Here is a 23,193-nt window from a genome sequence, read left to right as displayed (position 1 = left end):
TGATGTGGACTATCAATGACTTTCCTGCTTACGGTATGTTATCTGGATGGCAAACTGTAGGAAAACTAGCATGTCCTTATTGCAATCATTATACTAAATCTTTTTACTTAAAGAATGGGCGTAAGACATGTTGGTTTGATTGTCATCGACAATTTCTTCCAATGGATCAACCCTTTAGAAAAAATTGTGATTCTTTCATCAAACAACAGGTAGAGAAGTCAAGACCCCCGAGAATTTGGACAGGGGAAGAATTGTTGGCTAATGTGTTGATGTTCCCAAAGATTATTGATGGCCCAATCGGTCGACTTGAAGGGTTTGGATGTTCACATAATTGGAAGAAAAGAAATATATTATGAGATTTACCATATTGGAAAGATAACCTCCTCCGTCATAACATGGATGTAATGCATATAGAGAAGAATGTGTTTGATAACATCTTCTACACAGTTATGGATGTTAAAGGAACAAGAAAAAACAAAGACACACCTGCTACTCGTTTGGATATAAAGAAAGTATGTGATAGGCCACAGTTGGAATTGGTGGAACATAATGGAAGATATCTTATGCCAAAGGCAAGCTACAGTTTGAGCTGAGATCAGCAGATTGCAGTTTATGAGTGGTTAAAAGTTCTAAAATTACCTGATGGATTTTCTTCAAATATAAGTAACTGTGTTGATTCAACGTGTTCAAAATTATGTGGGATGAAAAGTCATTATTGCCACATTTTTATGTAGTGTCTTTTGCCAATTGCCTTTTTCTTTTTACCAAAACCACACTGGAAGGCTTTAGTTGAGTTAAGCACTTTTTTTTGAAATCTATGCTCAACTAATCTCAGGGTCGACATGTTGAATGAAATGAAAACTTCTATTGTCCTTATACTCTGCAAGTTAGAGTGTATTTTCCCACTAGCGATGTTTGATTGCATGGAACACTTGCCTATACACTTGGCTGAAGAAGCACGTTTAAGTGGACCAGTCCAATATGGCTGGATATATCCATTTGAAAGGTTCATTAACCATCTCAAATCTAAAATGAAGAACAAGAGATATGTTGAAGGGTCAATATGTAATGCATACTTGATTGAAGAAACAACACATTTCGCTTCATTTTACTTTGAAGATCATGTATAGAGTAGGAGGACACGTATTGGTCAGAATTTGAATGATTGTGGAATTGACCCGGATTTGCCTACAACTTTATCTATTTTCAATCGACCAGGTCGTCCAATCGATGCAAAAGGTCAAAGATATTTGGACATCAAAGAGCGATTCACAGCTCATCAATATATATTACTTAACTGTGAAGATGTTAAACCAATTTTACGGTATGCACTGTGTCTTTTTCTAAAAATATGTTGACTCTATTTTGACTAATTACAAATTTTGTCATTGTTGGTTGTATGAGACAAGTTTACGCCAGTACAATCCAGGTGCCACTAATGAGGAGATTGACTAGGAAGTTGAGAGGAGTTTTGCAAACTGGTTTAGAGATTATGTAATATGTTTTTAAAAAGTTTCCTTTTATGCATATTTTTTATTCATATATGCTATAAACATCTTTTAACACTTTGAACTTGGCAAGTATACAATCCTACAAATAATGTAGGTAACCAAGCCTTGATTGATTTGGCATGCGGCCCGTTAATGCAAGTTACTACCTATAACGGGTATGTGGTTAATAGTTTCAAGTTTCAAACTGAACAACATTGTATTAGAAAGTCAACAAATAATTTTGGAGTATCCATAAAGGGAACAAGTTTGTCACATGGTGATTCACTTTTCTTTGGCACTTTGAAAGAGATTGTTAAAGTGGAGTATCCAAATATTCCATTAAAGAAGGTGTTGCTTTTTAATTGCGAATGGTTTGACCCAACCCCAAATACAGGTACAAATTTGAATTCTGATAGTGGTCTTGCGGAGGTTCATTCTAGGAAACGGTATAGGAAGTATGATCCATTTATAATTGCACAAAATGCATGTCAAGTGTGTTATATTCCATATCCTAGAAGTATAAGGGAAAAATTGAATTGGTGGGTTGTTTTAAATGTTAGACCAAGAGGAACCATCGATAATGCTTATAAGCATATTGAGACTTATCAACAAGATAGCATACATGTGCCAACAAATGATGTGAGTGTAGTTCAAGAGGAGGTTGAAGAATTACTGCATGTTCCAGTTGTTTTGATTGAAGTTGATGCTTACCCGATTAGTGGTCCTAATGAGCTAGATGACCAAAATGAAATAGAGGATGATAGTGAAGAAACTGATCAAGAAGTTGTTTTTGAAGATACTGATGATGGAGAAGATGAGTGATTGGTTCTTTTACTTTATTTTAATGTTATTTTTATATTTTTATGCTAATTCGATTAAGATACATTATGATATATGTTAATTGAATTTTAGTTATATAAGGAATACATTATGTATTATGCTAATTTAATGACCCGGAAGAAGGAAATGCACACATAAGGACAACACAAAGTAATGAAGTCAGAAGGCATTTGGAGGACACTGATTCTGAGTGTATTGCCTCAGCTTCAAGGGAGAGTGAGTATACTACTGAAGCGGCGACCGAGCATACTTCTCAACCGGCTTCTGAGCCATCAACTCCACCGAGCACGATTCCAAATGATCGTAGGACTTTGATTCACCCAATCGGTGAAAAAGCGTAAGTACTATTCATTTTCACATATATTATATAAATGCCATAAAACCTAACAATGTATTATAATCAGATTTGAGCCTCATTTAGCACATCATGGGATCATAGAATGCATACAAAAGGCATACCTGCAGGCTATAAAATCATTTAAGGCCGCTCCTCAATATCTAAAGGACGTGTGGTTTAATGAGTTTAAGGTAAGTAACCTTGTTAATCAATGGTGATCACATGTCTGAGTTACTACATGATTAAATGTGGAGCTGAAATTTTCATAGAAATTTGCTTTCGAATAAATTTTTTACTTTTAGCGAAATTCTTCTGCATCTGAATGTTCATCAATACATAGTTAATTATTCTACTTGAGTTATTTGATTAATGCATGGAATAATTATGGACAATGATATTTACTGTTGAAAGCAATACAGAAAGTGACAAATTATGTAGTATGTTTAAATGTAAATTATTGATACACTAAGATGTTGAAAATTTGCATTTTGGTGATAAAAGGAATATTGTGATTAGTGGACATTTGGTTTGAGCAAATTGTATATTTTTCAAATGTGTTAATGCTGTATTATTGTTACTACCTTAGTGTTATTTTCTCATGATTTGAGCCTTACTGTTTTTTAACACATGTGAAAAATATACAATTTGCTCAAACCAAGCCAGTATATTGTTACTGCCTTTGTGTTAATCTTTAGCATAAAAAAAAGATTACTTTGTGTTTGCTAATTTAGAGTTTTGATGATCATAGAAAAATTATAGATAGGATCCACTAGAGGAGAATATTGTACGCCGCATCTTTGAGAAAAAAGGTGCAAAGCTCCTTACAGACCATATGCGAGAGGTTCGGGTGTGCTTGGCTGATAAAAGCAAAACCAAACCACATTGGATTGCTGATGATGTGCTAGATGACATAGTACGCATTTGGGAGAGTGAGGATTTCAAAAAAGTCTCGGAGAAAAACAAGAGTAATAGAAATTCAAACTCTGGAGGATTAGGTGCATCGCTTCACAGTTGTGGTTCTATTCCTATGACTGAACATCGCCGAAAACTTGTAAGTTTGAAAAAAAATATTAAAATAGCTTATCTTATGTTATAACATTATACTAAATATGTTGTATTATTCTTGAATAGAAAGAAAAACTTAGAAAAGATCCAAGTCTTGCAGACTTATATCAACACGCTCATAAAAGGAAAAATGGAGATTAAGCATATGTTTGTGCAAAAGCTCAAAAAGTTGTGGTAAAAATTTTTCTAATATGAATTTTATTAAAAGTGTCACATGGAATTATTTTAGGAGATTAAAGTACATTGTTTTATTCTATAGGATACTATGAATGAATTGCGACAGACTCAGACTGAAGCATCAGATGTAGAGTTGTGGTTTGGAGGCCACCGGTGGTGTAAAGAGGGGAGGCTACGTATATGGTTTTGGTTCGGATACGCAACACTATTTTCTTGAAACTTCAAAGAAATCAAATTCTCAGGCTAGAGCGTCTTCTTCAAATGTAGCTTTGATGGCAGAAATTTAAGAAATGAGGGAAGAAAACTGAATGTTGTATTTTAGTGGTGATGTAAAATTAAGAGTATCGTCCTCAAGGAATAGCTTAATGGGAGTTTAAGTAATAAGGGGTTAAGCACGGGTTCATGCAGTGTTTGAAAGCTAACCTAAAGATATTTGAGTAGTTCATGTTTAAGAAATCAATAATGAGAACAAGTAAGTGAATTAAAAGGTAATAAATGAAATAGAGATTTGAACCAAACATCCTTAAATAAAATCTCGTTTATGTCTAAAGTTTAAGTTATGCAAGTCTAGATGATGAACTTGGGGAAATGGTTTAAGTGTCAATGTCACTCTCGTGATCACTTGGACTATCAACTAATCCTAAGTTCCATTCTCATGGCAACTTGGCTAGAAGAGGCAATTTAACAAACACTTTGTGTGCCTATTTCCTTCAAACTCCCTTTTCTCAAAGGTGAGTAAGAAATATGGGAGGTATGACTATGGTGTAGCCCTATTCTCATAGGTGGAACACCAATTCCAAATATCTCTTGCATAATTTGGCCATAATTATTAAGAGCCAATTCAATTCTACCCAATTCATAACCAAGTTCAACATTAAGACAATACAAAACCTAATTTATGCAATTTAATTCATATTGGGATTCATACATCAAGGAAGTTCAATTCAAATCCTAAATATGTTTAACTATTCATATTTGGAATGTAAAGCAATAAGCAATTAAAATAATAACATGGAATTCAAACAAACTTTAAGAAATATAAATGCACAAATATGAAATAAAGAACTTAACTTGATAATTTAATGGAAGGAATAATCTGAAATTGATGTTGAATGTTGGAGTTCTTTCTCTAAATCTTCTAATAAAATGGTAGATTACAAGTGTGGGAAATGTTTTCTAAAGTTTCCTAGCTAGAGAGAAAAACTAAAAGGGGAACTTAGAAATTCAAAAGTGATTACAAAATAACCAACCAAGGGTATTTATAGTGTAATTTTTGCGCCATTTCGCACCCTTCAGGACTAGAAGTCACGGTGGGACTGGGACTCACGGTGTGAGTCCCACCGTGAGTCTCAATGATCAGAAACTGATCATTGAGACTCACGCTGACACTCACACCGTGAGTGTTAACGTGAGTTCAGATATCAGTTTCTAATCAGCACTCACGCTGAGACCCACACCGTGAGTCTCAGCGTGAGTCCCTGATCAGAAACCACGCTGAGGACTCACGCTGACACTCACGATGTGAATGTCAACGTGAGTTCTTCTAATTGACCTTCACGCTATCGTTTTGCTCCTTCGTGCTCGGCGTGCCCTCGAGTGTCTTCTTTGTGCTTTAAAGTCCTGTTTTCTCCCAAGATTAGCATCTTTTCATGCTTGTTTTCTCATTACTTGATCTTTCATTCCTTCAAACAAAATACACAAAATTAAGAACTATTCTACATTCATTTGCATAACTTTTAAATGAAAAATAAGCATAAACAAGCACAAATACGAGGCCATTTAATGACATATCAAAAACAAAATGTTTCGGGAAGAAAACAAGTTTATCCAAGAAGAATTATCAAAGATGGGTGCTATATTTGCACAATTCAGTGCAAATCCTGAGTTCTTAAGTTCTTTAAACTTGAACAACTCCGGTTCGCAAAATGATGAAACACAAGCTCATTGTGATGAAGATTAAAGACTTAATGTTTTTATGACTTTTTTTTGGTGTGTATGGCAATAGTAGACTGCTTAAATGCACACAATACTATATTTTTGTTGTAAATAATTTTAATATTTAAATATTTTCATTTTGAATTTTGATAGTGTATACATTATTTTGTTGATGATATAGAATGTATTGATAACAGGTAAAACAAAATTATAGTAGATTAAAATAATAAAAATAAGAGCAAATTGCCATTTTGGTCCACTGACTATCAAAACTGTTAATTGCATACCATGACTATTCAATTTTTATCAATTTTGGTCGCTCCGGCCAAATTGCCAGCCAAATGTCGCCAGAAAGTTCTAAACCCTAAATTAATGAGGGTATTTTAGTCATTTCATGCATCTTTCTTCTTCTCCGACGAGCTTTCACTTTTCTCTGGCGAGCAACTTGGTCGACCATGTTTTGGAGCTACTTGGGTTGGTCCATTCATACACCCCTTCACACCGGCAAACACTCCCCACATTCTTCTCCGACCAACCAACCATAACCCCGACGGGTCAATCCTAAATTTCAACGCCAAAAGAGCGTCGCCATTGTCGGACCTCACCGTCGGAAAATCAAGAAACACCACAGAACTCACCAACAACAAAGCTAATGAGCCGAATCTCCAGATCTAAGAAGAATAGGCGTGAGGCTAGCAGGACGTGGTCGGACGTGGCTTTTTCTCTGTTTCAGTTCTGTCGGCGGCGATAGCAGCGATGGACGGACGTGGAAAAACTCTCGGTTCCGGTGCCGCAAAGAAGGCTCAGTCCCGGAGCAGCAAGGCCGGTCTCCAGTTCCCCGCCGGAGCTCCGGTCTATCTTGCCGCCGTGCTTGAATACCTTGCTGCTGAGGTCCTCGTCCAAGCCCTCCGCCGATGAAGATTAGATGCAGAGAAGAAACTTCCTGTGGCAATCAGGCATTGATTGATATGTGGTTTTGATTTGGTTCTAGAATAGCACTTTCCTCCCTTGCGTAGATAGAATTTAGGTCAGTTTTAACTAAGTTCTATTGTTTCTTGTTGTTATTAGTACCATGTTCTCATCCTGTGTGAATATACATTTGAGGAAGGAAATATTCCAGCCGGAAATAATAATGACAGCCGGAAAAATTCGCACATCGCCGGAGAAGAAGAAAGATGTGTGAAATGACTAAAATACCCTCATTAATTTAGGGTTTAGGACTTTTCGGCGACATTTGGCCGGCAATTTGGCCGGAGTGACCAAAATTGATAAAAATTGAATAGTCATGGTATGCAATTAACAGTTTTGAAAGTCGTGGACTGCAATTAAAAGTACCCCTATAGTCAATGGATCAAAATGGCAATTTGCTCTAAAAATAATTTATATAAATACAAATTTTTGGTCCAATTGCTGGTCACAATTTCCGTCCAATAAGTTGGTTAGAATTTCCGTCCAACAGGTCAAAATTGGACGGAATTTCCCATTCTTAAATTCATTGGGTTACCAGCCGGAATTTCCGTCTAATGGGTTGAAGTTGGACGGAAAATCCATTCTTAAAATGGTGGGTTGTCATTTGGATTTTCTGTCCAACAAGTCAAAATTGGACGGAAATTCCCATTCTAGAAATGGTGGGTTACGATTCGGAATTTTCGTCGAATTTTGACCTGTTGGACGAAATTTCCATCCAACATCTTATGTTGGACGGAATTACCAATGCTCATTTTTTCGGATCATCATTTTGGACGGAATGTTGGTCGAAAACCCATTTACCGACTAATAACCCGCATTTTCCGTCCAATATTCGTTGGACGGAAATAGAGGGATTTCCAGTAGTGTAGGTGCACTTAATGATAACGTCTAGCTAGTGCAACTAATTATAATGTTAGGTGCACTTAATATTGATGCTCAATGTACATTTTACTTGCACTTAGGTGCACTATATGAAACTATTACTTGCACTTTTAACACAATTTACATGTACTTCGATGTTTAATTATTTATGAAAATGTCACCGCTTTAAAAAAAATAAAAAAAACCAGTGTTTCTGATCCGTTAGATTTGGGCACGTGGACGGCTGTGAGTTATTCTTAGTTTTCTCCTAGTTTACCCGTTCCCACCTGAATAGCCTTATTATAAGGTTGACTTCATATGAGACAACCCTTTTTACATGAGAAATAAGATAAAATTCCAACCATACGATTACAAAATTCGATGGCTGAGATTTGCTAATAAAAATCATGCACGATGATTGCAATTTACCATCAAATAATAGGGGAAATTAAAAACAAAGGGTAAAAAAGTAAAAGGGCGCAGAAGCGGTTCAAGAACATAGGGATTTAGCCGATTTTTTCGCTCCCACAATTCGCCAACGTTGGGCGTTCGAAATCCATCCAAAAAACACCACCGAGACGTGTCAACCCTAACCCCAATTGTCCTCTCCACACCCCCATCCAGGGTAGCGCGATTGACCAACACCCGGAGACCATCCAGCACCCGCGAATTGTGACGCTACTTCTAGTTAACCATGGCAAGACAGAAACGACCAGCGAAGAGACAAAGGGGACAACGGGCGCAATCAACTTCCAAAGGTACCGTATCCGATTGTTGAGTGTTTTTTTTTGTTGGTTTCATGGTGGGTTTGTTTGTTGTCTGTTGTTTGATAGCGGCCCGGCGCAGGACATCCTGATTGAGCCGTTAGGGCTCCGACCAGAACATATGCACACACTCCCCTAGCAGCATTCACTTAGAGATTTAGGTAGGTTAGGTAGAGGAGTGAAATTACAAACATGGGGGGTGAATTTGAAGAGTGCGTGGGTAGGCAGGAAAGTTAGGTAAAATGTTTATGAGCAAATATGTAGTTGACCGAGGCTTGAAAACACACCAAGGGACCGAAAAAACACTTTGGGTTGATTGGAATCGGGGTTATGTGGCACACTGGGAAAACCCAAAAAAAAACATTAAAACTGCCTCAGGAGTTGGTGGTGGTCCCAGGTGTAAGCGACCAAAAGAGTCGAATGATGTGTGTTACAGTGGTCCCCATAGGAAAAGTTTCAATAGTTAGTTGTAGAATTAGATGTTGACAGGCAATAGTGGGTCAATGTAGAGTTAGATGTTTGGGCCCTACACTGACCTCAGTGCAAGCATAGAAGTTATGCTGATATTGCATGTATAAATCTATAGTCCATAAATGTATAGTTGCACTGCCATACAAACGGTATTTAACCCAAGTGCTAATGTTGATGTATTCGAATGGAATGTAGAAAGAAGTTGGTGTAGTTGCTTATTTACTAAGAATGTGTGAATCTGGTGTATTTGCTTATTTACTATTGTACTTATTTCGAAATGATTTCAATTGCTGCATTAACAAAGGGAGTTTAGTAATTACAAGCAGCAAATGGAAATTGTATTGCAAAACCCCAGTGCACGTGGATGGGCAGGGAAGTATGTGCATGTTAGTTGGAGTTTGCATAAGGTGTTTAACCAGTGTGATGGGTAGTATAATAAACTCTGTGTACACCAATACCAGAAGCGTGTGCATGGCAGTTGTAGTACATGCGAAACTTAATTCATTAATGATTTTGAAATTCCTTTTTACTGCACAGGTAACAAACGCCAGATGACCCAAGTCACAACCCAACAGTCTACACCGGTGGGAGATGATGACGGTTTTGTGAACCCTCCCCTAGCAACTCTTACATCGCCTAGAAGCTGAGCCGACATGGGATGCCCCCGCGTATGAGCTAACAGAGAAAGAGAATGCTAGATTTCTGAGCATGAAAACTCGGATAACTGGCAAACCACTCGTAAATGTTATACGAAACTTGAATGCCCGGCAGCGGAACGCAGTTGAGGCCATAGGATTCCAGGAGATCCTGAACATTGAAGTAATTGAGACTCCAAAGCGGTTAGGGCGTTGACTGCCTTATGAACTTTGACCTAGAAACAATGACAATTAAACTGGAGAATGATAAAATCCTTCATATCGAGGAGTCTGATATGCACGCGGTGTTCGGGCTGCCACGGGGCGAGGTTGAAGTGACAAACCGATACCCCAACGACATAACAAGGACCCTACTAGAGTGGAGAGGTAGCTTCCTTACAACGAAACACAACATAACACCATGGATGGTCTGTAACATGTTGGGGGAATACCCGGAAGGGTGTGACATTTTCAAGCGCCATTTCACGGTATTGGTGGTCACCACATTGACCTGCTGCATGCTTAATGGTTATTGCCACAAGCTTTTTGTGGACAACCTGGATGATGTGACACGAATCCCAAATCTGAATTGGTGCAAATATTTCCTGACAAACCTCGTGAACACCCATGATGAATGGAAAAAAGGAGAACACGACAGATTTTGCGGACCACTACATTTTCTAACAGTAAGCAAGCTACATGTGTGCATATTAGTGAAATTGACTATCACCTAAAAATTCACCATTTTATATATGTTGATCTTTCGATGGGACCAATGTACGTGCTATATATGGACCGCGTGAAGTTTGAAATCAATGTAGTACCCCGATAAGTGCCACGAATAAAAGGATGGACACGCAAGATAATGAGGGATCGGCAATTCAATTAAATCAAATTTGGAGGATTTGGGAAATGGGAGTTGTTAGCAGCCGAATTAGAAAACACAGATGCGAAGGTAGCATGCGAGGAAGATAAGGTAAGACGAATATCGAGCTTTTATTTTGGATTCACATTAAAACTGGTAACTAATATTGTGCATAGCGTACGAAAATGAGATGCAAATGGGTGGTATGAGCATATGTTACAACCCTTTTAGGTTACACACTGTTTTTAGATAAGCGTCCTACATCCATGAAGAATTCTAACAAAATAGCATGCATATTGTTACACACTGAAGTGCACCAAGCTATACAGTCACATGCACAGAGGTTATAGACAGATTTTCTATCCTCATCCAGAGGGCAAAAGTGAAGGTGCATGTTCTGTTTTACTACTAACATAGTGCACAGTATAACAGACTGAGTTTCACACCTGAAGTATTAGTACACTTTCAGTATAACAAATTTCAAAAATGCTGCTGTTTGCACAGTGTTATGATCTCGTATGCACATGGGTAGTATATCCACATTAATAGTAAATTATAGTATGAAAAAGACCATGCTTGCACACCGTTAAATACTGAACTGCAAACTGATTTCCTCTTCCCTAAATTGCATTCTTATGAAGCTCGCATCTATGAGAAAATAACAACGCTAAAGGCCATCGTGTTGGACCTGGAGAAATTAATAAAGGAGGTAGGTGACATGGCTACCAAGGAAGAAATACTTCGGGAGATCCAGCAAACAATTGAAACACTTGTACAAATGATGGGGACGCATAAATTCCAGCATGAGCTTTTCCTTAGTTATGCCACGAAAGCCAGTGACTTTTGATGCAATGATGAAGACTATTTGATGTAAACTGTTTGGTTTTTGGAGAACACGTATATAGACATTACCATCAACTTGACATATCAGCAGACTGTGGGTTACTAGTATAATTTTTGTGACTTGAGTATGGTTAGGGTACACAACGTGGCAGATGGCACAACTCGTAGTTGCTTTATTTTTGTTTGTGCACCTATATTAACATGCGTGTGCAACGACGACTACAGTCCCATTTGTGTAATGGTAGTGTGAGCCATGATGTGTTTGAACCACACTTATTTAGACACCATGTGCACTAGTGAATGAAAGTTTGTGCATGTTTGAATTTATGCGTTACATGTCCATAGGGATTGCAAAAATAACAAACAGCACATGCAAATTGTATTGCACGAATCGTGTGCACTAGTGCATAGAAGTGTGTGCATGGTATTTACAAACCACCAAAATCTAATTAGTCAACATCTGTGTGTGAAAAACTATACGAAATTTAACTTATTTGAGTGGCTAAACCAACTACCACAAAACAACACCAGCTCTTCCAAACGTGCACACAGCACAAAAAAAAAAGTGCACATGGGCGAAACCCGCAACGGGTGCCAAAATAGATTAATACCAAACAGAATGGAAAAAAAAAAAGAAATAACATTTAATAATAACAAAGAACTAAACAAGAGTGAGGAAATAAATGTTTAATATTAAACAATAACAGTAACCAATGTCTAACACAACCAACTAAAATAACACCCCCCCCCCATGCTAGCAATGAAAACTACGCCTTGGCCTTTGACTTTGCCTTTGCCTTCGACTTTGACTTTGCGGTTCCCTTTGATTTGCGATTCGGATTGAAAAGGCAGTTGCGGGTGTCATGCCCATCAAATTTGTGGCACGTCTTGCACTCACGAGTTGACTGCGCAACTTTCTCTACCTTAAGTTCTTTTAAGGATTTGAACCGCTTCCTAGACCCCTTATTCTTAGCAATAGTAGGGGGTGGACAACAATCTCTGGAGATGTGAGGACACCCCAAACAACCGAATAATGCCAAACTTACGCACAGATGAAGTTGACTTACTGTCCGCATTAACAAATGACAGTCTCAACTTCTTCAAAACACGTGACAACTCCAACACATGATCCGAATTATCACCGGCAAGTGCAACACAACTATAAAACTCATTCCAAACCTCCTTCATGAGACCTTGGTAGAGCCCACCTGTAAAATAGAAGCATCGTGCACACCATTTATATCATAAATTGGGCGCTTGTACACATCACGTGTCCACTAGGAAACAATGTAGCACGGCGGAATGGAGTCCAAACGACCATCCTTGAAAACAAGAAAGATATGCCTACAAAGCAACCCAACCCGCTCAAACATCCTACATGAACAAGAAGCAGTAGTCTCATCCATATTAAATACAACCACAAGTACAACCCCATTTGCATGCTCTACTCCAACACGTTTCACAGAGCCATCAACCGTAGAGGATAACACACAATAGTCAAAGCAACTAGCAACAATCTCTACATGCACGTCATAGAAAATAGTAATGGTATAAACAGCAGCAGCATAATGCTCAATAGCTAACGGCGTCTTAAGCACGAGCAAATATCTCTCACATGCAGCATCGAGCTTAGCCTGCTTATGCCTTTGAGTATCAAATCGCGCCTTCAAAGTGAATGAAAAACTCCACTAAGCTTGCATGACAATTAGTGCACCACCAAATGAATTGTTCTGTGATTCGGACAGAGATGTAGTCCGGACCAAACCACCTATAGGCAAGTCCTAAAAAAAGCACGAATCCAAAATGCATGCAACTCAAACATATGCTGAAGCCATCTATGCTCGGTAAGACCATGCAACTCCTTAACCTCAAGCCATTTACATTCAAACTGATCTATCGTTATACACTCATCTCACACAACATCATTAAGAGCCCGACGAAATGACTAATCATTGGCAAGCACCGCACCAACCTTGTCGCCAACCTTTGTCATGATATGCCGCATACAAAATCGTTGTCATGAAGAAGTGGAAACCCTGGGCATAACAACCCGCAACGATGGCTCTTGATCGGTGACAACGTATGTTGGCTCATGACCCATAACTCGTTTGAAATTATCAAACAACCACACATAGGAGTCAATATCTTCCTTTGCAATCAACCCCGCAGCAAACATCACAGATTTCTTGTGATTATCCATGCCAGTAAATGGTACGAACACCATATTATACCTACACATAGCCCAGCACCGTACAGTTAAACAAAAAAACACAGAATACACACACAGTGAAAAATAGGCAATGAGACAGTGCGTTCAAATAACAAGTGCACACGCTATATAACATAAATGCACACACCTAAAGCTATATACCACGTGCACACGCCTATGCCCACATATGCATACACGCGAACGTGTTAACCTGGGACACGGATCAGATAGAGCAGAAAACACCCAAGACCCCATAATGCAAACACTTGTAAAGGGAGGCCCAAGAAGAAAACACAGACAACATAGATGCACACGACGACAATGACATATGCACATACCTGTTAGTCTAATACGTCATATCGAAGGAGACGACATCACCAAAGCACACAAAGTTCCGCAGAGCAACCAAGTCTGCCCAAAACACACGCGAGAGCTGATCATACTCATCCACATCATAGTCAAAGCAAAATGCAGACCACAACTCCTTATGAATGAACTTCTAAACAATCAACTACGCTTCACCCCCACTAATATATGCCATTAAATCCCGCTTAAAATTTTGAAAGTCTACACCGGTGGCCTCAACATCAGCATACTCCCCCACCATCTGCTTGTAAAGCTTGAACGACTTGATTGGACCAATATTCGCTCTCGCGCAATTGACAACAAAGCTTTGATGACCAAATTCAACTTACGATTAACCTTCATAAATGGCTTAGAAGCCTCCAAGCACAAACAATGTGTGTGCCTTACCTCCAAAGAAAACACAGAATAACCCCCATCACCCATAAGCTTAAAAATGATCTTGGCTTTACAACCAACCCTATTCGTAACCCGACGTCTCTTTGGCAATATGGAAGTGCCATCAACCCCATCCTCTACCGGGAAAACCTCCTTAGTAGGCTACCTGAAACCATGTCGAGAACACACCAAATACTTCCTCAAGACCTTACCCTCCCTATCCTTTGATTCCGTGCTACGACGAACATCAAACCCAATAGTAGAAGCATACCAGACATAGAACTCAACACCATCAGCCAACGTGCTAAACCTCTGACCCACAAATGGGTTGCTAGCTTCGTCACAATTCGGCATGCAATATTTCGTTCTTCCCAGAGAGACATGCATAACACACTCATTAGACCCATCGCTGCCACCTGGCGAAGCTTCAACATCACAACATGATGCTGGTACACGGGAATCTGGGAAAAAAAACACAAGCAACAATATTAGTATACAAGTATCACAATAGATGAAAGCCACCCCCAGCCATGTGCATATAACATTAATACAATGTGCACTTGTAACACCCCTCAAAAAGAAAAACCCAGACCCCAAAAGTTTGTAATTACTACTGTATACATACAAGGTAGATGACAACACACAGTGGAATAAGGATATTTAAAAACATACGTTTGAACAAGCAATCCAGCAAACCCTTATGTAAAAGCGAAAAATATACAATGACAAAGCAGAACCTATGGCACCTGTGCTCCTACTACCCACAAAAAAAAACAAAAAAAAAAAAAAAACCATAGTCGCCCAAAAGTTGGTAACTACTACCGTATGCATACAAGGTACATGACAAACAAGACAGAGTAAGGGGGTACAAAAACACACGATCTGCACCAGAAATCCAGCAAACCCATCTGTAAAAGTGAAAAATATATCACCACAATACAGAACCTATGGCACTTGTGCATACGGCAAGAATATGAACATGCACACGCTTGAATAATAATAAACATTAATATTTTCTTCACGTTTTACCGTTGAATCTGAAATGAGATTGACCTGAGATGTGTGCCTCGAAAGATGTTGAGATTTTTCTTCATATTAATTGGATTTACCTAATCCTGATCATTTTTAAAGTGTAGAATATAGTAAACACAATTTGAAGGTAATTGCTGGTTTGCTCGAGAGGTTAAGGGGGAAGACTTAAGATCTTCTGCACTAAAGTGCGCATGGGTTCGAACCCCATAGCCAGCATTTGTATCTCTAACTTTTAATATATATATATACTAGTTTTTCTTATGCGCGATTCGCAAAAAAAAACAGGTGTCCAATATTAATATTTTGTATTAAAATTTTAAATTTTAATATAGTAAATAATAATAATAATAATAATGTAAAATATTTTTATTGGATATTTATATTTTAAAAAATAACTAACATATAACTCTAATATTTAATGTGTATATATTATTATTATTATTATTATTGAAGAAGATAAGAAAATATACGGTGGATGCATGTGCATAGTAACAACAGTAGAAAAGATAACAGAAGTTATAATGGTAGGGGTATATTTGTCCAAAATATTATGTAGTACAACTTTTATAGCATAATGTACAAAAAACCTTAACGGAAAAAATGGAAATAAATGAGGGGCATAACCTTCATTCACATTTATTATGTTTTTAGATATATATATATATGCGCAGCGGGGATACCTCCCCGCACACGTCCCCATACCCGCGCAGGTTTAAAATTTTTCCCCCATACCTATACCCGTTACCCAAATTATGTAGGTATTTTATTACCGATTGGAGCGAGGATGTGGGTAACTCGTTGGGTGCAGGTAGAATTGTCATGTGCCCAGTGAGCCAGTTGCATGTTTCTATGTTGCTTCAGAACCAGGAGAGTATAGTGCTCCTTTTTGTTTTGTGCTTCAGCACTCTGCCATAAAGTGTCCAACTCTTAATTATTAACATATATTTGTTGCATTATCCATGTGTAGCTAGGGTAAGTGATGGCCGAGTGTTAAATTGAATAATTGATTGAATAATTGGTCCCTTCCTTTCACCCAAAAAAAAAAAAAAAAACCAGAATAGGATGTGAAGTTTCTAATGAAAAATGTGATTCTTAAGGTTCAGATTGGTTGTTTGTTAACCATTAGTTGGTTTAACTATTCTAACTGGCAATGGATAATGCCAGAGCATGTGAACTGCTGAATCATTAATGCGAGTATGCTGGGAGGGGTCACTATTTGATTTCAATAGTCATTACTCTTCTTCTGTATTTCTTCTTGTTATAAATGGTTCTTATTTTAACCAATTTTGTCCTAGGTTCATGCATCCACCGGGGTCTCATGTACATATACAGAACAATTACTCCAAATATGCTGTAGAACTAGCTACTTCATTCTGATATATAATGCATTTTCATTTTAATTTGTTCGGGAGAAATTCATAAATTAATGCTAGCACATTAAGCAGCCTATATTTTTTGGATCATGATTCATGCCTAACTTTTTAAGACTATCTTTTAATTTCTGTCCTTAAAATTGAAATATGACCATCCTATTTTTCTTTCTCACAGGTATATTGTCATCCCATATATATATTAAGTATATCAATATTTAAAAAAAGGTTAATTTAGCTTAGATGGTAAGGCTTCTTTCATACCTTGAAATGAAATGGTCTATTGTTTGAATCTTGCAATTAGCATTGAATTTTGTTTTCAAATCTTTTAATATCAATACTGAGAATTCAATGTCTATTGTTCAAACCCGTAGCATTAGAATTGAATTTTGTTTTTGAAAATTTTTAATATTAATAGTGAGAATTTTAATTGAATTTTTTATTTGTAATATTGTGATTTTGTTTTATTTCTTAATATTAATAGTGAGATGAGTGAACTTTTTTTTTGACATTTTTTAACTATTAATAGTGAGATGAGTGATTTATAATGTGTTTTCCATATTTTGTTTTAAATATTTTTTATGTTAGATGTATTTTGATTTTTCATCTCTAGTTAATAATATTTATGACTCGATCTCTAAAGTGTTTCATTTTTTGCAAAATATCTTGTTAGTTTATCTTTCGCTCCCACTGAGAAAGTTTTCTAGATCTGCCACTGTTTAGTAATGTTTATGAGCATGTTGTTTAGTGTTTCTTTAAAATTATATTATTCACGAACAGGCTCATTTAAGTGCAATTTATTTTATTTTTAAAATTGTAAGATACTTCTTCACTTTAGGAATTTTTTTAAAAACCTTAACAAACAAACACGAATACTCTAAAAATCTTTCGTTAACTTCCCTAGTTTTTCAAAGAAATTTCCCTTTCACTCTCACTCTTTTTTTTTTCTTTTTTTTTTTTTGAATACTACTTACTCTATTTCAAGTTAATATCACCCCCAACTCAAACTCGCAACCTAGCTTCTAAATGAGAGAGCAACTTAGTGTCACTGGATCCGAAGGTCCTTGACTTGTCACTCTTTTCTCCATTCCATCATTTTTCACGTTTTTATGAAGAATACCAATTCCAACCTTAATTAATGTCAAGACTTGTGAATGCCGTGTCCCAACTCCCAACTAATTTATATTGTTTGACCAACAGAAAAGTAAAAGTTAAAAGAGTTTTATTACATCGACTCTCATTTTATGCCTCTTCACTTTTACTTGGATGTGACAAGATATGATAGGTTATCAGGTTATCTTCATTCTGTGAGTCTCAAGAAAAGTGTCAACATCACACTTGTATGTGAGAGAGTAAAAGTAGAGAGTAGAATTTGGGAGTCCAAGTAGTATTTTCTAAGTTAAAAATATATAAAAGCATCAATGTTATACCATAGACCAGAGTTCATATTGTATTGTAAATCCTGATAAAAAAATTTTGTACCTTCAATTAAAACATTCAGTATCTGCTGTTAATAATTTATATACATATAAATAAATAACATAAATAATTACTGACACATAATATAATAGCTACAGATATACTGTCAATTACAGATACAAAATGTGTAGACCCTGGTCCATAGTATAATTTGAACAAAAGCGTGAGATCGGTTACATGATCGGTGAGGGTATGTCCTCTGGGTCCCTTTTAGCCTTTTAGGCCTAACCCACATACCATGGGAATTACGCTCTATGCCGGTAATTTATATCGTGGACCAGGGTGCACAATGCATTGTGCACCCCGTACCAAAACGACGTCGTTTTGGTCATTTAAAATTAACGATTTTTTTTTTTTTTTTGGAAATCACGTTAGTGGTGTGTTTGTGTATTTGTTGTATTCATGTTAGTGGTACTGTGTATTGTAGACTACGATTCTGTGTATTCATGATAGGGGTACTTAAACATAGGTTGTGACATGTTTTGTGTATTCGAATGTTAGGAGGATGGTTTCTGTATAGTTGTGTCAATATTCTGTGTATTCTCTCAAGTCATTTTGTGTATTCTAGATAAAAATTTTGTGTATTCCCTGAAGTCATTCGCGTCCACCGTCTACTAACATTCAAAACGACGTCGTTTCAGACCAGGGTCCACAGTGCGCTATATATAACGATTGCTCCATGCCGTTGTTGGCCAATTGGTACCAATTGGGTGGTATTCTTAGCTCATCAAATGCTACTATTTGGAAGTAGTGACTATTGCCTAACTTGTACAATCTTACAAGAAAAGCAAAAGTAAGTATTGTTAATTCTTTAATTTAATATATATCATTTTATCTTTAATTGTAATATTTAATATAACAATATATATAATTTAATATAATTTACTGAAGATGTGAAGACGATATCACTAGATTGAACTTGCAGTTAAAGGTATTAAGCTTTGTGGATACTAAGTCTAAATTTATTATGTTTTTAGTTTGTAATGTGGACAAACAAGTTTTTTTTTTTTTTTTTTTTTTTGGACTTGGTATTTTGACTTTGATGTTAGATGTTACTTTTGAAATTATTTGTAATATTTTTAAGTCGTTATGTTATTTGTTTGGTTATTGTTCATGAACATATAGACTATTTATATTTCTTGTTCACGGACAAATTATGATCATGAACATGTACATGTATTTGTTTATATAACATTCGCGAACGTGTTTGATCTGACAACATTAATGAAGATGTTCATGAACACGTTCACAAACTTTAATGAACATTACTTAACAAGTTAACATACAAACACGAATATAATTTTTAGAAACCTTAACAAACGAACACGAAAATTCTAAAACTCTTAACAAACGAACACAAACAATTTTTTTCCTTTCGTGTTCCATCTATTAGCCGCCCTAATTTATATTGCTTAACCAACACAAAAGTAAAAGCTAAAAATATATACACAAAGAATACAAGTTGATAATGATCTGATCCAGCACGAGGCCGGTTACATGGTCGGTGAAGGTATGTCTTCTGGGTCCCTTTTAGGCCTAACCCACCTACCATGGCAATTACGCTCCATGCCCTTGTTGGCTAATTGGTACCAATTGGGCGGTATTCTTAGCTCATCTACCAACATGTCACAATCCTTGTTCACCAACGCCACATCCCTTTTGGCGTCGGATCTAAACGTGGAACTGGTGCTTATGAACCCATCAACAAGATGAAGGTACGTTTCCAGCATATGGATTCCGATGAAATTGAACCCTCTTTTCAGATACGGCGACGATCTGACGTCGAGCTTGAGTTCGGCTCCCACGTGCGTGTAGACCCACTCTAGTGTCCCCGTGAAATCGTCGAACTTTTGGAGGCTTTCGTTGAAGACTATTCCCGGCATTCTTGGGACTAGGTCTTGTTTCACCGTCACGCGTAGGGTTTTGACCCCCATTTGGTAGAGCTCGTCGCGGAATGCGATGTTGCCGACTCTGGGGGAGGCGAAGGATATGACGGCGATGGGGAGGCCGGGGAAGTTGGCGGCGGATTCGTAGGCGTTGAGCACGGCCAGTGCGCCGCCGAGGCTGTGGCCGGTGATTGTTAGGCTGGTTTCTTCGCCTCTTTGGTTGTAGAAGTCCACCAGGTTTCGGAGCTCCCGCATGACCTGTTCTGAGGCGCTTGATTTGTTGTACCTAAGGGAGTAAATAAATCAAAATACTTTATAATAATTCTGCTACATGAATTCTTAAATTCTACTTCTTACTTTTACTTCATAGTGTGGCAATTAAGAATATGATATTTTCATTAAGTAGATCCTAAAAGAAAGTGTCTATATTAAGAGTGCCTGAGAGAGTAAAAGTTAAGGTAAAAAGTAGGAGTCGACCAACTAGGCGGCGGACTAAGCCGTCTAGGCAACCAACTAGGCCGCCTAGATCGCCTAGCTGATTAGGTATTGTTCCATTCTTTTTTTATTGAGTTATTTCATTCAAAACCACAGAAATAACCCTAAATTGTTTAACCTCATGTTTTTAGGTTAATATTTAATATTTTAGTATCAACTCTAAATAGTTTATAATTATTAAGTCTTAAAAAATTAAACAAATTTATAAAAAAAAAAAAAAAGATTAATCGGCTCCCCAATGCTTCTTGACCGTCCGATGAGCACCTTAACCATGATAATTTGTATCACATTTAGTCCTATTGTTCAATTTCCTAATCAACTACCTAGTTATATACCTAATTATAAATTTTTAATAATCAAGAATTGTATTTTCCCTTAAAATTATTACATTTACCCTAATAAGTAACAAAAATTTTATTCCTGATTAGTATTACATATTAGCATATAAGTATGTCATTTGTGCATATAAGTGTTACTTTTGTATCTTGACCCGACCCGTCTCATGGTGAGACGGTCTCACACAAGTTTTTGCCTTAAAAATAAAATTTTCTTTAGTTAAATTCTAATAAAATAATAAGATATTTGACTAGAATCATTAAAGGCCCTAGTTGTACCTGGTTGACTCGCACTTGGAGGTGTAAATGCTAAGGAATCCCTGTTCTACTTTGGCTTCACCCTGCCCAACTGGCTGCAACTTGTTCTGCGTGTTCTCGTACCACTCCGTCGGCGTCACCGTGCCTCGCCACGCCACCACGATGTCCCTCCGCCCGATCCGCCGCGTTTCTTCGTCGTCGCTCACGGCTATGAACCCGATCCAGTTCGAGTCTTTGCTCCATCGGTTCACCAAGCGCGACGTCTCCAGCCACTCCGGCATGTCGATCTGCGACATCGCGTACACGTACTTTATGACTTTGTACCCGCTTCTTCTCAGCGACAATTTGTCGAACAGCTTGTGGGGATTGAACCTGCAACTCCCACAATACTCCGAGTAGTAGTCGAAGTCGAGGGCGTCGTACGTCGCCTGCGCGAACTCCCCGTACTTGACGATCTCTCGCCGGAGCCACGGGTGGAGCGGGTCGAGAAGGCCTTCCCATTCCTTGCAGCCATGGAGCTCGCGCCATTTCTCCGATATGTTTTCCTTGGGGGACATTAAGGGAGTGTCTGCCTTGTCATCGATGCCCACGATATTGTTCCGCTTGGCAAGACTAGCCGTCTCGATTTGAAGATTGATGAAGTTAGACAAGGATTCGGCTAATTTCGTGGCCCGGTTTGAGCCCCTCTTCTTCTTGTGAGTTTCGAAAGAAACATCTTTGTAGGCACGGATCACAGGACTTCCTTTTGCGGTGGCGGAAAGATGGCTGCTGCGGCGGAGACCGGTGGTTGAAGGGTGGCTGTGTGGGTGGCGGCCAATTGCTTGCATCTCGCCTAATATTTACTGCGTATAATATGATCGGGAAGAATTATTGCATATATATATATATAGGACAGCTATTTGAGGCCGTTTTCAATTCCAAATTCAATGCGACAGTATACAGACTATAAACTATTGGACGTTTGACTCGGACCAAAAACGACCGAAACGAGTGACCAGCCCTCACGCGTTGTAATTAACGATTAATTGACTTTTCGAGAAATTTATTCAACTGTTCTACCATGACCAGGGTGTACCTTGTGAATTAGGGTTTAAAATAGAGTTAATTTCAACAATGGTCTTTCGATTATGTTTATTTTTTAAAATTAGTCCCCGACATTTTAAATTGGACAGTTTAAATTCTTTGACTTTAAAATTCTATCCAATGTCGGTCCTTTAGTCAAATTTTGATTAAGTTGAGGTCAAATAAAGGGGTAAAATTGTCCGTTCACCTGTATAGTGTATTATTACTCGTATTTCTCATGTCCTATACGCTATACATATAAATATAATCTCAGTCGAAGAGACTTTGACTGAGATTAATGGTTCCGATTTAGACTTTGACTGAGAAAAAAATTATATAATATTTATCAATATCTATATAATAAAAAAATTATCAATTTCTCTTTTTATCAATTTTTGTAGACATATTATATTTATAGTATTTTGTACAATATAAGAATATATATACATTTTTTTTATATAATTGTGATTATTGTCATAATTATACACGTTAATTACTACAATGAATATTTATTAAAAAATTATTTTAAAATATGTCTAAACTCATATTCTTAATTAAAAATTCAAAAATATTTAAAAATTTGTCTAAATATATAATATAGTTGGGGACTTCATTAATCCATATTGATTTAAAAATTAAATTCTTTTAATTAGTAAATGTAATTTTCTTAATTATAATTAATAGAATATAAAATATAATTAAAAATAAAATTATTAAATTAACAAAATGTGTATTCATAAATATTTAAATTTATAAAAATGCATACATACATATACTTATGCATTATATTAATCATACAAAATAAAAATTCTATTTGTTAGTTTACAAATTTAATTACTTTAATTATAATATATCAATATAAATTATAATTACAGAAATTATATTATAGAATTTACATATATACATATTAATAAATATTATTTGTATATACACTGTATTACACAATCACATATACAAAATTTAAATTTTACATTTTTTTAATTTCTAAGTATAATTTCTTAGTTATTATTCATATTGTTAGAATTATAATATATATGAAATAAGATTAGGAATAATTCAATTTAATAATGTAAA

General features: G+C 36.8%; 1 protein-coding gene and 1 non-coding gene across 2 annotated transcripts; one reads left to right on the top strand and one right to left on the bottom strand.

Annotated features, from left to right (window-relative positions):
* Positions 1-15,367: 15,367 nt before the first annotated feature.
* TRNAL-UAA lies at positions 15,368-15,450 on the top strand. Its single transcript has one exon. It is a non-coding gene; the product is annotated as a tRNA-Leu (tRNA).
* A 3,858-nt stretch (positions 15,451-19,308) lies between these two features.
* Positions 19,309-21,971, bottom strand: LOC116031552 (phospholipase A1-Igamma1, chloroplastic). The gene is made up of 2 exons (XM_031273783.1): positions 21,079-21,971; positions 19,309-20,255 (listed from the first exon to the last, which is right to left on the bottom strand). Exons 1-2 carry the CDS (start codon positions 21,882-21,884, stop codon positions 19,577-19,579), a joined length of 1,485 nt encoding a protein of 494 aa, XP_031129643.1. The 5' UTR covers positions 21,885-21,971; the 3' UTR covers positions 19,309-19,576.
* Positions 21,972-23,193: the final 1,222 nt, after the last annotated feature.

This window comes from Ipomoea triloba, chromosome 10 (assembly GCF_003576645.1).
Source record: "Ipomoea triloba cultivar NCNSP0323 chromosome 10, ASM357664v1".
Taxonomy (NCBI): Eukaryota; Viridiplantae; Streptophyta; class Magnoliopsida; order Solanales; family Convolvulaceae; genus Ipomoea; species Ipomoea triloba.
Note: the sequence above shows the minus strand (reverse complement) of the source record. Positions and strands in the feature narration are given on the sequence as shown.

Bases quoted from the DNA above. Each gene is read 5' to 3' on its own strand.
- LOC116031552 (XM_031273783.1), bottom strand. From the start codon at position 21,884: ATGCAAGCAATTGGCCGCCACCCACACAGCCACCCTTCAACCACCGGT. The intron at 20,256-21,078 runs GTACAACTAGGG...TTACTCCCTTAG, and splicing joins TCCAAGTGCGAGTCAACCAG to GTACAACAAATCAAGCGCCT.